The 13,300-nt window shown below is 53.8% G+C and overlaps 1 protein-coding gene across 3 annotated transcripts; it reads left to right on the top strand.

Annotated features, from left to right (window-relative positions):
- Positions 1-177: 177 nt before the first annotated feature.
- On the top strand, positions 178-7,936 carry SERPINF2 (serpin family F member 2). 3 transcript variants are annotated; one of them, XM_025280888.2, is made up of 10 exons: positions 178-322; positions 1,448-1,514; positions 1,633-1,707; positions 1,826-1,888; positions 2,158-2,359; positions 2,964-3,107; positions 3,264-3,467; positions 4,261-4,403; positions 5,996-6,200; positions 6,824-7,936. In XM_025280888.2, the coding sequence occupies exons 2-10, from the start codon at positions 1,452-1,454 to the stop codon at positions 7,234-7,236; spliced, it is 1,512 nt and encodes a 503-aa protein (XP_025136673.1). In that variant the 5' UTR covers positions 178-322; positions 1,448-1,451; the 3' UTR covers positions 7,237-7,936. The 3 variants fall into 3 exon arrangements, with proteins under 3 accessions (XP_025136673.1, XP_006079824.1, XP_006079823.1); XM_006079762.3 differs by having other exon boundaries at positions 179-322; positions 1,669-1,707; XM_006079761.3 differs by having other exon boundaries at positions 179-322; positions 1,666-1,707.
- The last annotated feature ends 5,364 nt before the right edge of the window (positions 7,937-13,300 follow it).

Here is a 13,300-nt window from a genome sequence, read left to right as displayed (position 1 = left end):
TTGAAGACAGGCTCTTTGTCTCCTGAATCTCCTTTCTCCAGGCTCAGGTGGGAGCCTGAGAACCCTCTCCCGGGGTTCCAGGTGGCTGTCCCAGTATTAGATGCCCTGGTGGGAAAGGGGCTTTTGGTCCCAGTATCAATGTTTAACCGGATGTGCAGGTCAATATTTACCAGAAGAGAAGGCAACTGGAACAGTGGTTGGCTGAGAGCAAAGGTCCTGGTGGGAGGGGAGGGCTCAGCTGGGCTGGCTGGAGCGGGGCAGAGCGTGGGAGCACCAAGCGGGCCGGAGGGAGGTTGTGTACAGCAGTGAGGAGCCTGCAGAGGTAAGGGCAGGGGGGTGCCTCAGCCTGGAGCTGCCCACCTTGCTGAGGGGTCTGGGCTGAGTTTATTCAGGAGGTTTGTGACTTCCCAACCTCCTGAGATGATGAGGGGCCAAGGTCGGGGCTTTCAAGGGGAGTCCCTCTGGGAAATGAAAAACTAGAGGTCTTTTTCTTGGCAGGAAGATTAAAAAACCCAGGTCGGAGATTGGGGCCCTGGCCAAGGGTCCTTGTGTGGGACGCGGAGGGGGCTAGGGGTGAGAGAAAGACGCTTGAGATGGGGGTGTGTGTGAGACCCACTCCGGGGCCAGGCCGAGACCTGCCCATCCCCACCGGTCATCCTGGCTTCCCGGAGTCAGCCTGGGGCTAGAGCGGGGCCGAGGCCTGTGTTTTCCGTAAGTCCAAAGGTGGCTCTGGCCACAGTCATTCATTGGGCTCAGCCGTTGGGTCAATAAGGCCAGTCTCTGGCCCAGCTCCCCACCCCTGCTGAGACCACAGGCCAGCCCACCCTTGTGGACAAGACCAGGCCAGCCAGAAAGAGGGGTTGGATTGGAGCTCTGGAGAGGGAATTCCAGTACGGAACAGGCTTCAGGACAGGCCTCCCAGAAGACGGGCCTTGGGAGGCTGACAAAAGCCATCGCTGCGTGCTGGCCCGTGCAGTCAGGGCTCACCAAGACCAACTTAGGTTGGTCTCCACAATACACGTGGGAGGAGGAAGGGACTTTTGCCACCATTTTACAAGATAAAGCAGAGCCCAGAGAGTTTAAGGGACACGTCCTGGGTCCTCTGCCAAGAGGCGAAGCCTGGATTCAAACCCAGGTCTGACTCACAACTCCCAGCCTTGAGAAGTAGGGACTTTTTCCGTTTGGGTAATATTTTCTGCCATGAACCAAAACACCTTCAGGACATACAGTGTAAAAACCAGAAAACACAAAGGGGGAAGAAAGTACTTCGGGAGAGAGTTCGAGCAATTCACAGCTCAGAGAGACACGCTGTGGGCGTGGGTACTGCTGCTGGCGTTGTCCCCTCCGCAGTGGTGGCTCAGGACTCCAGCTGCCCGTGAGCCTGTGGGTGGGATTCCTCGGCGGGTGCGGGGGTGAGGTAGGAACAGAGCCTTCCCGTCCTGCACAGGAACATGGCGCTGCTCTGGGGGCTCCTGGCGCTCAGCCTCTCCTGCCTGTCAAGCCTGTGCTCAGCGGTAAGCCTGGGCCGAGGTCTGGGTGGGGCAGGGCGCAGCTCTGGGAGAGGTCGAGGGTCTTGGGGAAAAAGGCGGGGAGGGGGGGGGGGTGCTGGGTTGAGGGAGGTCTTGGCTTCAGGGGTTCCCTCTCCTCTCCCCCTCCCTCTCTCAGCAGTTCTCTCCTGTGAGCACCATGGAGCCCTTGGATATGCAGGTACTGGGGAATGAGAGGCAGGACAGGGAGGAAGGTCCCCAAGGGCCTCTCCTGTGGCTGGAGCTGGGTAGGGGGCTGCAGGAAGGGCTGCTCTCCATCTGCTTCCTCCTTCCTTCAGCTAATGAGCGGGCAGGCCCAGCAGAAGCTGCCCCCACTTTCCCTCCTCAAGCTGGACAACCAGGTACAATCAGGTGGGGCTGGGGAAGAGTGGGCGGGACCCGCGGGAGGAAGGCAGATCTGAAATGCAAGGAAACAGGGAGGGGAGGGTGGCAGTGAGGCTGAGGCCTGAAGGCAGAGGATGGGAGGGACCTGAGGGAGGGACCTAGCCCCCAGAATGCCGTCGCCCATTGGGACAAGGCCCTGCTATCACCAGTACAGGGGCTTTGAAGGAGATCTTCAACAGAGCTGACCCCTTGACCCCAATGCCCCCCACCCCATCTGTCCCTGCAGGAGCCAGGTGGCCAGATTGCCCCGAAGAAGGCCCCAGAAGACTGCAAGTTGTCCCCAACCCCGGAGCAGACACGCAGGCTGGCCCGGGCCATGATGACCTTCACCACAGACCTCTTCTCCCTGGTGGCCCAAAGCTCCACCAGTCCCAACCTCATCCTGTCACCTCTGAGTGTGGCCCTGGCACTGTCTCACCTGGCACTAGGTACTGGGGCAGCAGACCAGGAGACCAGGTGCAGACCAGGAGAGCTAGGAGGCCAGAAGGAACTCGCCTCCTTCCCCAGAGCTTACTAGTGGGCGCTTCCTCCATCAGGGTCCCTTGAAAGTTTGTTAAAAACACAGACTCATATCTCCGTGAATCAGAGTCTCAAGGATTGGGCCCAGGATGGGCCTCTGGTGATTTTTATGCACGAGTCTGGCAGTTCTAGCGTCTCTTTTGGACTGGAGGGTCTCATGGTGGGACAGAGTCCAGAGAGGGAAGGCGATGAAGTGAGGTCACCCAGACTAGCAGCAGCGGAGATGGAAGTAAAACTTGGGTGTACTGACCCTCAGGAGGTGGGAGGAGACAGTGTGGTCTCTCGGGCATGCTCATTGTAGATGTTCAAGGAGGACAGGAGGACTTCCCTGGTGGTCCAGCACTTAAGACTCTGCGCTTCCATGGCAGGGGACATGGGTTCGATCCCTGGTCTGGGAACTAAGATCCTGCAATGCTGCAAGGCACAGCTCCCACCACACACACACACAAAAAGAGGGTTAGGAAAAGACGTGGGGGTGGGAATGCCCACTGCTGCTGTGTCCTCCCCGCTCAGGTGCTCAGAACCAAACGCTGCAAAGGCTGAAAGAGGTGCTGCATGCAGACTCAGGGCCCTGCCTCCCCCACCTGCTCAGCCGCCTCTGCCAGGACCTGGGGCCTGGGGCTTTCCGGTTGGCTGCCAGAATGTATCTGCAGAAAGGTAGGTGTGGGTGGGGGTAGACACTGCCTAGGTAGCTAGGTAGTGCTCTGGGGTGGACAGGGTGAGGAAGATGGGCGTGGGCTCAGGCAGTTGGTTGGAACGCTGGTGGCTCTGGAGCCCAAGTCCTGGCAACAGCCTGCGTTCCCTTCTGTGTAGGATTTCCCATCAAAGAGGACTTCCTGGAACAATCAGAACAGCTCTTTGGTGCAAAGCCCATGAGCCTGACGGGAATGAAGGGGGAGGACCTGGCGAACATTAACCAATGGGTGAAGGAGGCCACGGAGGGGAAGATCGAGGATTTCCTCTCAGATCTGCCAGATGACACAGTGTTGCTTCTCCTCAATGCCATCCACTTCCAGGGTGAGCTCCTCCCCTTCTCGGTCCCCACCTGCAGCCCCTACCCCTGCCCTGCAGGCATGCTTTGTTCTGAGGGTCCCTCCTTCTCCCCAGGGCTAGGCTGGGAGGCGGTGGAGATGGTGGGAGATAGGTCGAAGTGTTGCTGGGAGGAGGCCCAGGAACTGGATGGGGCTTTCGTGGAGAGTTCCCTAAGAGGAGCACATGGCAAGCCACTCCAGTATTCTTGCCCGGAGAATCCCAAGGACAGAGGAGCCTGGCGGGCTACAGTCCATGAAGTCGCAGAGAGTCGGACATGACTGAGCGACTAAGCACAGCACAGTCCTAGGAGTAGTGGTAATAGTAGTAGGCGTTAGTCACATCCAGCTCTGTGAGAGCATGGACTGTAGCCCGCCAGGCTCCTCTGTCCATGGGTTTCTCCAGGCAAGAATACTGTCTTCAGAGCATCGTCCCAATTTGGGAACTGAACCCAGGTCTCCTGCATTGCAGTCAGATTCGTTACTGTCTGAACTATAGGGAAGTCCTCCCTAGGAGGAAATGAAGTCTAAAAAAACCTGGGGTAATGGGGGGATTTCCTGGGAGCAGAGCAGGGTAGGGGGAATGAAAGCCCAGATTCTGCAGTCGCTCCAGAGAAGACACCTCAGATCACCTGGGTATATCACCTGGCACACCACTGCCTGGGGCCTTACCCTGCAGCTTTTGTCCCTTTAATGGGTTCTGGGTGGGACGGGGAAGAGGCTAGTGGTGTAGACCCTACCTTGGTCCCAGTCTAAATGGCCCTGCCCTCTGTTGGATGCAGGCTTCTGGAGGAGCAAGTTCGACCCGAACCTCACACAGAGAGATGCTTTCCACCTGGACGAGCAGTTCACGGTGCCGGTGGACATGATGCAAGCCCTCACGTATCCGCTGCACTGGTTCCTGCTGGAGCAGCCTGAGATCCAGGTTACCCCTGACTGCTCAGGCCGGGCCTGGGTGCTGGGAGGTGGGAAAGGAACTGTGCAGCTGTGGACCACCATAGGGCTCAACAGTGCACCCCACCTTCCTTGCAGTCTTGTCACTGGGGCAGGTGGCTCTGAAAAGTCTCGTTGGGCCCTCACCCAGGGGGACTGAGACTCGAGTCTCTTTGAGGTTCATTCCTTGGGCGTTAGTTGTGTGCAGACTCTGTCCCAGGCGCTGCAGTTCAGTGGAGAACAAGGAAAACCAAATCCAGGGAAGACGCACAGTGCATGGGCAAGCATAGATCAACAGGATAATTTCAAAGAATGGGGGGAGGTATTTTAGCTAGAGTGGTCAGAGAGCCTTCTTTGAGGAAGAGACATTGTTGAGGCCCCTTTGGCTGAGGGGATTCATTTCAAGGAACTGTGGGTTGTGGGGCGGCACAGGCCCTCAGCAACCTGAAGCCTTTGAGATGCGACTTGAGCTCTCGCATGCTCCTTAGAAAGGAGGGTCTGATTGGGATGGCTTGGTCAGCTTCCTGATGGACCGTTCTGATTAGAGAGAGTGCTATGCCGTGTATCTCAGGTGCAGCCTCCCATGCTTCTAGCCTAAACATGGTCCCTGGGCCAGTTAACTGAGGTGGCAGTGTTGGTTAATTTCACAAGGCCGTGACTGAGAGGGGCTGTGGGCAAGGCGGGTCCCCTGGAACAGTGTCCCAGCCTCTCTCCAGTTCACTCTGACATGTGGACCATCTGATTCACCTCCCCACCAGGCTGTGTCCTGCCCACACTTCCTTTACCCTTTAATTTTTAAAATTTTTTGTCTGTGCTACATGGCATGTGGAATCTCAGTTCCTCAACCTGGCATTGAACCTTTGTACTGGAAGCGTGAAGTTTTAACCACTGGACCACTAGGGAAGTCCCTTCCTTCATCCTTTAGTCTCCATCCTTTGCCCTCCTCGGCCCTCCTCTTCCTCTCACCCTCTGCAGGCCGGCCCAGGCAGCCAGATGCTGGCACTCCCCCTCCCACCGCAGGGGTTCTGCCCCCTGGGTGCTCTGCCTGGAGGCCGAGGGGTCACATCCACTAGGGTCCGTGGAGCCCAGTGCTTTTCATCCTTCTTGAGCTGCAGAAACACCCATTCACATGAAATCTTACCCCAAATCACAGTATAAATAGGCAGCCAGGCAAGTCACTGTTGGAGGAGAAGGGAGTAGAGAGGGTACCCCCCTCCACCAGGGAAACCTGGTCAATTGTACACAGGGAGGAAGCGAGAGGTGTTCACCGGGAGTTCCTCATCCCGAGTCACGGGCTGGCTGGCAGCAGAGGAAGAGAGAGAAAACCACCATTTACTGAGTGAGCACCGCCTATGTGCAAACACTCTGCTAGAAGCTTTAACAGTGTATCTCTTTCCATCACATGTCAGCTGGCAGTGTGGGCAGGTAGTGTCACTCTGCCCATGAGGAAGTGGAGGCTCAGGGAGGCCCCTCTCCCCGACACACCTGTGAAGGATGGGCTGTGTCATAAGGGATGCTGGCCCAGCTCCCACCTGGGCCTGGGCGCTTTCTGGCCCTCATGGTGTCTCCTTCCCCTGTCTGTAGGTGGCTCATTTCCCCTTTAAGAACAACATGAGCTTCGTGGTCCTGATGCCCACCCGCTTTGAGTGGAACGTATCCCAGGTGTTGGCCAACCTGACCTGGGACATCTTGCACCAGCCCCTGCTGCGGGAGAGGCCCACCAAGGTCCAGCTGCCTAAGCTGCGTCTCAAATACCAACTGGACCTGGTGGCCACCCTCAGCCAGCTGGGTAAGGAGGCTGGGCATGGGACAGCCCCCCACTCAGGCTAGGTGGGGTGGGTGAGGAGGAAGTTTCCAGCTGGCAGGTCAGAGTCAGAGCTAGCCTTGTGTCCTGGACTTTTCTGGGGCTTGGGGAGGTGAAAACCTTTGGATCCTCTCTCCTGGGGAGGGGTGCATGGCCTGGCCATTGAGGGCCTGCTCTGCCCAAGACTGAGCACTGTAAAGAATCCTGAATGGAAAGCCAGAGTGGCACATGAGCCTCCCTGGCTCCCCTGCAAGAGGCACGGGAAGCCCACCATGTACAAGGAGCTCAGTCTTATGGGGTGGACAGGTGAGGAATCAAGTACTTAGAATTCAGCATAAGTGCTAAGATAGAAGGCTTCTCTCCAGTTCACCTGGGAGAACACTGAAAAGGCACCAGGCACCTATCTGGACTTTGGGGCAGGCAATCAGGGAAGGCTTCCTGGAGGAAGGGGCCTTTAAGCTGATACATGAAGGTTAAACAGGAGTTAACCAGCCCTCTGTGAGTTCAAGGTGTTCCCTGACCAGGATGCCAGACACCCTTCCAGGCAGGTCCAGGCAGCCTGTGGGGCAGAAGGCAGCTCTGACCAGCCATCTGCTGCCCTGGGGCAGGCCTGCAGGAGTTATTCCAGGCCCCGGACCTGCGTGGGATCTCCGATGAGAGGCTGGTGGTGTCCAGTGTGCAGCATCAGTCGGCGCTGGAGCTCAGCGAGGCCGGCGTGCAGGCGGTCGCGGCAACCAGCACGGCTATGTCCCGCATGTCCCTATCCTCCTTCATCGTGAACCGCCCCTTCCTCTTCTTCATCCTTGAGGACAGCACGAGCCTGCCCCTCTTCGTGGGCAGTGTGAGGAACCCCAACCCGGGCGCGCAGCCGGAGCGCAAGGAGCAGCAGGACTCCCCCGACGGCAAGGACTCCTTCCAGGATCACAAAGGCCTCCCCCGCGGAGACAAGCCCTTCGACCCAGACTTGAAACTTGGGCCACCCTCGGAAGAGGATTACCCTCAGCCTAGCAGCCCCAAGTGAGGGGCTGTGGCCTCCATCATCCCGAGTCTCTGCTTGGACCAACCTCTCAACTCATGTGACTCTTTCCAAAAACAGCTTTGTGGGATTGGGGCTGGGGGCCTAGGGAGGGCAGTCTGGGAGAGGGGAGGAAGGGAGCCGTTCTCTTGTCTCCTCTTGGGGAGTTTGGGATGGGGTGGCGCTGGGAGGAGGGCAGGCATCAGGGAACCATGGGCCTCGGTCCCACATCGCTTCTTCCAAAGAGGCCCAGAGGGTGTCCTGGTTTGGGGCTCAGACAGAGGGGCAGCGGTGGATCATTTTGTCGGGAAGGTAGGTAGTTTATTCCCTAGGGCAGCTGTGTGCCTCCACACTTGTTTACCAGAGAGGGAGGGACAGGGAGGAGGGGACACCCTGGCCGAGGAGAGGGGGCGGCTGTCTTGAGGTTGCACAACACGGGTGGAGGTTGAGCTCCCTGCACCACTGCCTCCTGAGCTGCCCAGGGCCCACCAGCCTCCCGCCCACTGTCACCTCAGTCTCCCCGCTGGTCCTTGGAGGTACCAACACTGCCAAGACTCCTCTTCTTCCTTCTCCCCTCTGCCCCCTCTGCGCTGCGTCTCAGTGGCTGAGAGGGTGGGGAAGGGGGGGCATTAGCTGCCGAAGGCTCTTTTGTAAAGTTTTTGTAGTGATTTTTACGCCACCTGAATAAAGAATGAATGGGCCTGTCTGCTTTGATGTCATTGTTTGGGGTATGGGTGGGAGCACGGGGTGCTGGGGGAATGCGGGAATGAGGCTACCGAGCAGACGTGAGGAGAACCAGGCTGGGCTCCGGGGAGCAGCCCTCTCCGTGCCACGTCTGGCCTCTGGCCACTCTCCAGCCCTTGTCCAGCGCGCAGGCCCTCTGACCTTGCCAGCCTGGCTCTGCTCTCAGCCTGGTCCTCTCTCCGGGCCTCAGGCAGCCGGCAACAAAGGTGGCCCAGAATAGCGCCAGCCTCCTGGTCTGGGAGAAGAACTGGCAATTAGGGAGCTTGAGGAATTTCTAATTACACGCCGGCCCCCTCTGTCAGGAGCTGGCGCCTGCCAGCCGGGGAAGGGAGGGGAGCAGGCGGCTGGGAGCGCGGGCTCCAGCTGGAGACTGTCAGCGCCTGAGGATTTGGGGGAAGCAACTAGGGGCACTTGGGCACAGGGCTGGGGGCTGAATGGCTGTCCACGTGGGTGGGCTGCTGTCTGTGAGTGCAGGGTGTCTGCGTGGCAGCAGCCACTTGCAGCCCTGTGGTGCAGTGGTTAAGAGCAAGTCCTTAGGAGAGGCTCTGGCTTCTACCAAACCAGCAGGGTGGGGAGATGAGAAATAAGTCAACAAGTGACATACATGGTGTGTCAGAGGGGGATGAGTGCTCTGCTGAGAAGTAAAGCAGGGAAGGCCTCCCTGAGGAGGTGACTTTGGAGCAGAGACTAGAAGGAGATGAGGGCAGGCACTAGGGGGACATCCTGAAGAAGAGCATCCCAGGCAGAGGAGTGGGAGCTGCCCAAAAGGTTTAGGATGAGCAGGAGATCCATGGGCTGGAGGAGAGAGAGAATTGTAAAGAGATCATCGGAAAGTTACTGGAAAAAATCGCCCAGCCCGCCAGCTTAATTTTCCCCCTCCTGAGTTTTCTTCAGTTCTCTCCTGTCTATTCAGGCTCTAGCCAAAATTTGGCTCTAGTCATCACACCCAGGGCTGCCTTGACTACGTCTTCTGCCCTGTAAATACTTGTCAGGTGCCTCTGCTGGGCCCAGCAGCACCCCACGCTCTGGGGCTGCAGCGATCAAAAAGCCGCCAAGATCCTCCCTGACAGAATCTAAACCTGGTGGTAGACTGATCTGGTCCGGCAGTCCCCCACCTCCGGGATCTAATGCCTGATGATCTGAGGTGGAGCTGATGTAATAATAATAAAGTGGACAAGAAATGCAATGTGCTTCAATCATCCCCAAATCACCCCCTACCCCGCTGGGTCCCTGGAAAAACTATCTTTCACAAAACCACTACCAGGTACCAAAAAGGTTAGGGATGCTGGTCTAGACAATAAACAAGTTAACATTTTGGATTGAAGTATAGGGCTTCCCAGGTGGCTCAGTGGATGAAGACTCCCATCTGCAATGCTGGAGACACAGGAGTCGCTGGTTTGATCCCTGGGTCGGGAAGATCCCCTGGAGGAGGGCACGGCAACCTGCTCCAGTACTCTTGTCTGGAGAATGCCATGGACAGAGGAGCCGAGCAGGCTACAGTTTATAGGGTCACAAAGAATCAGATGTGACTTAGCAACTGAGCATGCACGCATGCATAGTATGCTGAAGCGTAATGAGCTGGACACGACATAGCGATGGAACAACAAAAGCGTAATGAATTTGTTTCACGAACTGAGCGCCCCTGTGCAACCAGTACCCAGATCAAGAAACAGTACTCACTCTCCTGACTCCTGGTAATGGACCAGTTTCTCCTGGTTTTGAACTTGAAATTAAAGAAGCACGCAGTCCGTGCTCCCTTGTGCCTGGCTCTTTTCGGTCAACCTCCTGTTTGTGAGATTCATCAGCGCCATGTGGATGGCAATTATTCACTCCCTGTGGAAGACTTTAATTGAGGGGCGCCATGGTCTGAAGTAAGCTCTGGAAGGCTCATTTGGCTGTTGTGTGAACAGACGTCGAGGGACAAACGCAGGAGGAGGGAGGCTGGTTAGCAGGCAAAAGTCGAGTCATAGGTGGCTTGGCCCAGGGTGCTGGCTGTGGAAATGCAGGGAAGTGATCCGACTTCAGGTATATTGTGCAGGTAGATGTTACAGAATTTGTGCATAGATTGTATTGGAGATAAGGGAAAGGAGAGACTCGCAGATGTAGGGTTCATCATTCAAATCCCCGGATTTTTGTCTTGAGAAGATGAGTTTTACTGAGATGGGAATCTGAGTGAGGGGCAGACTTTAGGATTGACTGGAGATGTCCATTTTGAACATGACTGAAATGCTACATTGATACAGAGCGACCGTATGTCCCAGTGTGCCTCGGGCAGTTTGAGTTATGCCTGTGGTTCCAGTTTAATTCACAGCACCAATTTCGATCTTAGAAGTGTTTGGATGATGAATTATAAGCTCCTCTCACTTGCTGGGCATCCATGTCGTTATGTCAAAGTCGAGGCTGGAAGTGTGTATCTGGGAACATACAAAGCTTTGAAAGTCACGGAACTGGCTGATGTCACCTAAGAGGAGATGGAGAGAGAAGAAAGGGGGATCCCAGAATCAAGCCAGCAAGGAAGATGGAAAAGATGGGGCTTGTGGGATGGAGAAAAATGGGAGGATGTAGGGAGTCACGGTTTCAAGGATGAAGAGTTGGCTGCCTGTTGCCAAGGACGGAGATGTCTGCTCCTTTGACAGCAGTTTCAAAGGAGAGCTGGGCACAGAAGCAGGTTGGAGGTTGAGGAGGGAAAGCGCTAAGACAGTGCTGATGCCACGGTAATTAGCTCTGTCCCGTGTGGGTGGGAGGAAGGATGGAGAAACGGACAGTAGCTCTAAGGGAGGCGGCAGTAAAGGCAGTGCCTTCCAACAGGGGAGTAACAGGCTGTTTTACGGCTGTGGGATGGTCCTTCAGAGAGGGGTACATTGATTGTGCAAGAGCGGGGCGGCCCATGCAGTGCTGCTGTGATGTTCTCGCCACGTCCTTGTGCACATATGCAGTCTTTTGGGCTCAAACACTTAGAATAAATGAGTTGTGGGTTTGCGTTTTCTTGCACTGCCAGGGCTGCCTCATACAGTCATTATGATTATTTTTTCGAAATTTTGGCTGCACCTGGTCTTTGTTGTGGCGTGTGGGCTCAGTTGCCCTGCAGCATATGGGATCTTAATTCCCCGACCAGGGACTGAACCTGTGTCCTCTGCATTGAATTCTTTTTTTTTTTTTTTTTAATTTATTTGGCTGTGCCAGGTTTTAGTTGGGGCACACAGGGTCTTTTAGTTGTGGCACACAACTCAGTTGTGACATGTGGGATCTGGTTCCCTGACCAGGGATTGAAACTGGGGTCACTAAGCATGGAGCCTTAGCCCCTGGACAGCCAGGGAACTCCCATGCTAAATATGGTTATGCACAACTTTGCTGTTTGTTGCCAGATTGTTCTTCAGAGGGGTTATATCAATTTATGTTCTCATAAGGAGGGCCCATGGAGAAGGCAATGGCACCCCACTCCAGTACTCTTGCGTGGAAAATCCCATGGATTGAGAAGCCTGGTAGGCTGCAGTCCACGGAGTTGCTAGGAGTCGGACAAGACTGAGAGACTTCACTTTCACTTTTCACTTTCATGCATTGGAGAAGGAAATGGCAACCCACTCCAGTGTTCTTGCCTGGAGAATCCCAGGGATGGGGGAGCCTGATGGGCTGCCGTCCCTGGGGTCGCACAGAGTCGGACACGACTGAAGCGACTTAGCAGCAGCAGCAGCAGCAAGGAGGGCCCAAGAGATCCTAGCTGTTCGCATGCTCATTAGTACTTGGTATTCTCAGAAGTTCCAGTTTAGCCCATCTGAAGAGTGTGAAGTACGCTCATCAAAGTATGGTTTTAATTTGCATTCCCTTGATTAGCTGGTGAAAAAAACATCTATTCATAAGTTTATTGGACACTCAGGAGTCTTCATTTGTGAATTACCTGGGCCTGTTTTTCTGTTGAATTGTTTTTATTTATTTTTTTAATTGATTTGTAATTATTGCTCTGTTACAGTTAGTAATCTTTTTTGTCAATTATCTGTGTTACAAACATTTTCTCTTAGTGTGAGGCTTGTCTTTTCATTTTGTTTTATGGTACATTTTCATGAGAACAAGTTTTTAATTTTAGTGCCAAATTTATCAGTCTTTCACAATTTGTGCTTCTTCTGGTGTCTTGTCTAAATATGCGTTCCTATTCAGAGATCACAAAGAAATCCATCTATACATTTTTCGAAAATGTTTACATTTTTTTCCTGTTGTGTATATCTGTTTGTACTTGCTTCTTTTTTTTAATGGAAGAGAAGGAACGAGTGGCTTTATTCCTTTGCCAGGCAAAGGGAAAACACGGTAGGCTAGTGCCTCAAGAACTGTGGCCCCTAAATTTGTTTTTTAAGCCATTAAAATTATCTTTGAAAGGATTCATACAGAAGAGATTATTATTACCTGTCTCCAGGGAGTGTGGACTCAGGTGACTGGAGATCAGAGTGAAAAGAAGACATTCTGTTTAGATAGTTTTGAGTTTTGAACATATGAACAAAATACCTATTCAAAAATAAGTTGAATAATTTAAATAAAAATTCATTTAAAAGGTGCTGCAAAAACAGAAATTGTTTTTCAGAAACACTTAAATCTCTAATGTACCTACAGTTAATTTTTGTGTATCTTGTGAAACAGGGATCCAACTTTAGCTTGTCCACAAAGATAGTCATGCCTTCCCATGTTTCTTCCTTATTACTCTTTTATTTGGGGCTTCCCTGGTGTTCAGACGGTAAAGAATCTGCCTGCAACTCGGGGGACCTGGATTCCATTTCTGGGTGGGAAAGATCCCCGGGAGGAGGGCATGGCAACCCACTCCAGTATTCTTGCCTGGAGAGTCCCATGGACAGAAGATCCTGGTGGGCTACAGTCCATGGGGGTCACAAAGAGTCAGACACGACTGAGCACATTCTTTTACTTGACTTTGCCAGGTCTTAGTTGAGGCACATAGGATCTTCCATCTTCATTGTGGCATTCGGGATCTTTTTTTTAGTTGTGGCATACAAACTCTTAATTGCAGCATTTGGGGTCTAGTTCCCTGACCAGGGATCAAACCCAGGCCCCTGCCTTGGGATCGTGGAAATTTGACTACCAGGAAAGTCCCCTTCCCATGTTCCTATGATTAGCTTATTTGTATTCATCCTGCAAAACTCAACTTAGATTCATATATTCCAACTTTGCTGCCACGATAACCTATAGAGCAGTGCCATCCATCAGAAACACCATGAAAACCATATATGTAGTTTAAGATTTCTAGCACTTACATTAAAAAAGAAATAGGAGAAATTAACTTTAACAGTATACTTACTTAATCCAATATATTAATCAGGGTCAAAGT

The sequence above is a fragment of the Bubalus bubalis genome, chromosome 3 (assembly GCF_019923935.1).
Source record: "Bubalus bubalis isolate 160015118507 breed Murrah chromosome 3, NDDB_SH_1, whole genome shotgun sequence".
In the NCBI taxonomy this organism is placed as follows: Eukaryota; Metazoa; Chordata; class Mammalia; order Artiodactyla; family Bovidae; genus Bubalus; species Bubalus bubalis.
This window is presented reverse-complemented; position numbering and strand designations above follow the sequence as displayed.

Coding starts and splice junctions, on each gene's coding strand:
- SERPINF2 (XM_025280888.2), top strand. CDS start 1,452: ATGGCGCTGCTCTGGGGGCTCCTGGCGCTCAGCCTCTCCTGCCTGTCA. Junction 3,108..3,263: donor CAGAATGTATCTGCAGAAAG/GTAGGTGTGGGT, acceptor CCTTCTGTGTAG/GATTTCCCATCAAAGAGGAC. Junction 4,404..5,995: donor TGGAGCAGCCTGAGATCCAG/GTTACCCCTGAC, acceptor CCCTGTCTGTAG/GTGGCTCATTTCCCCTTTAA.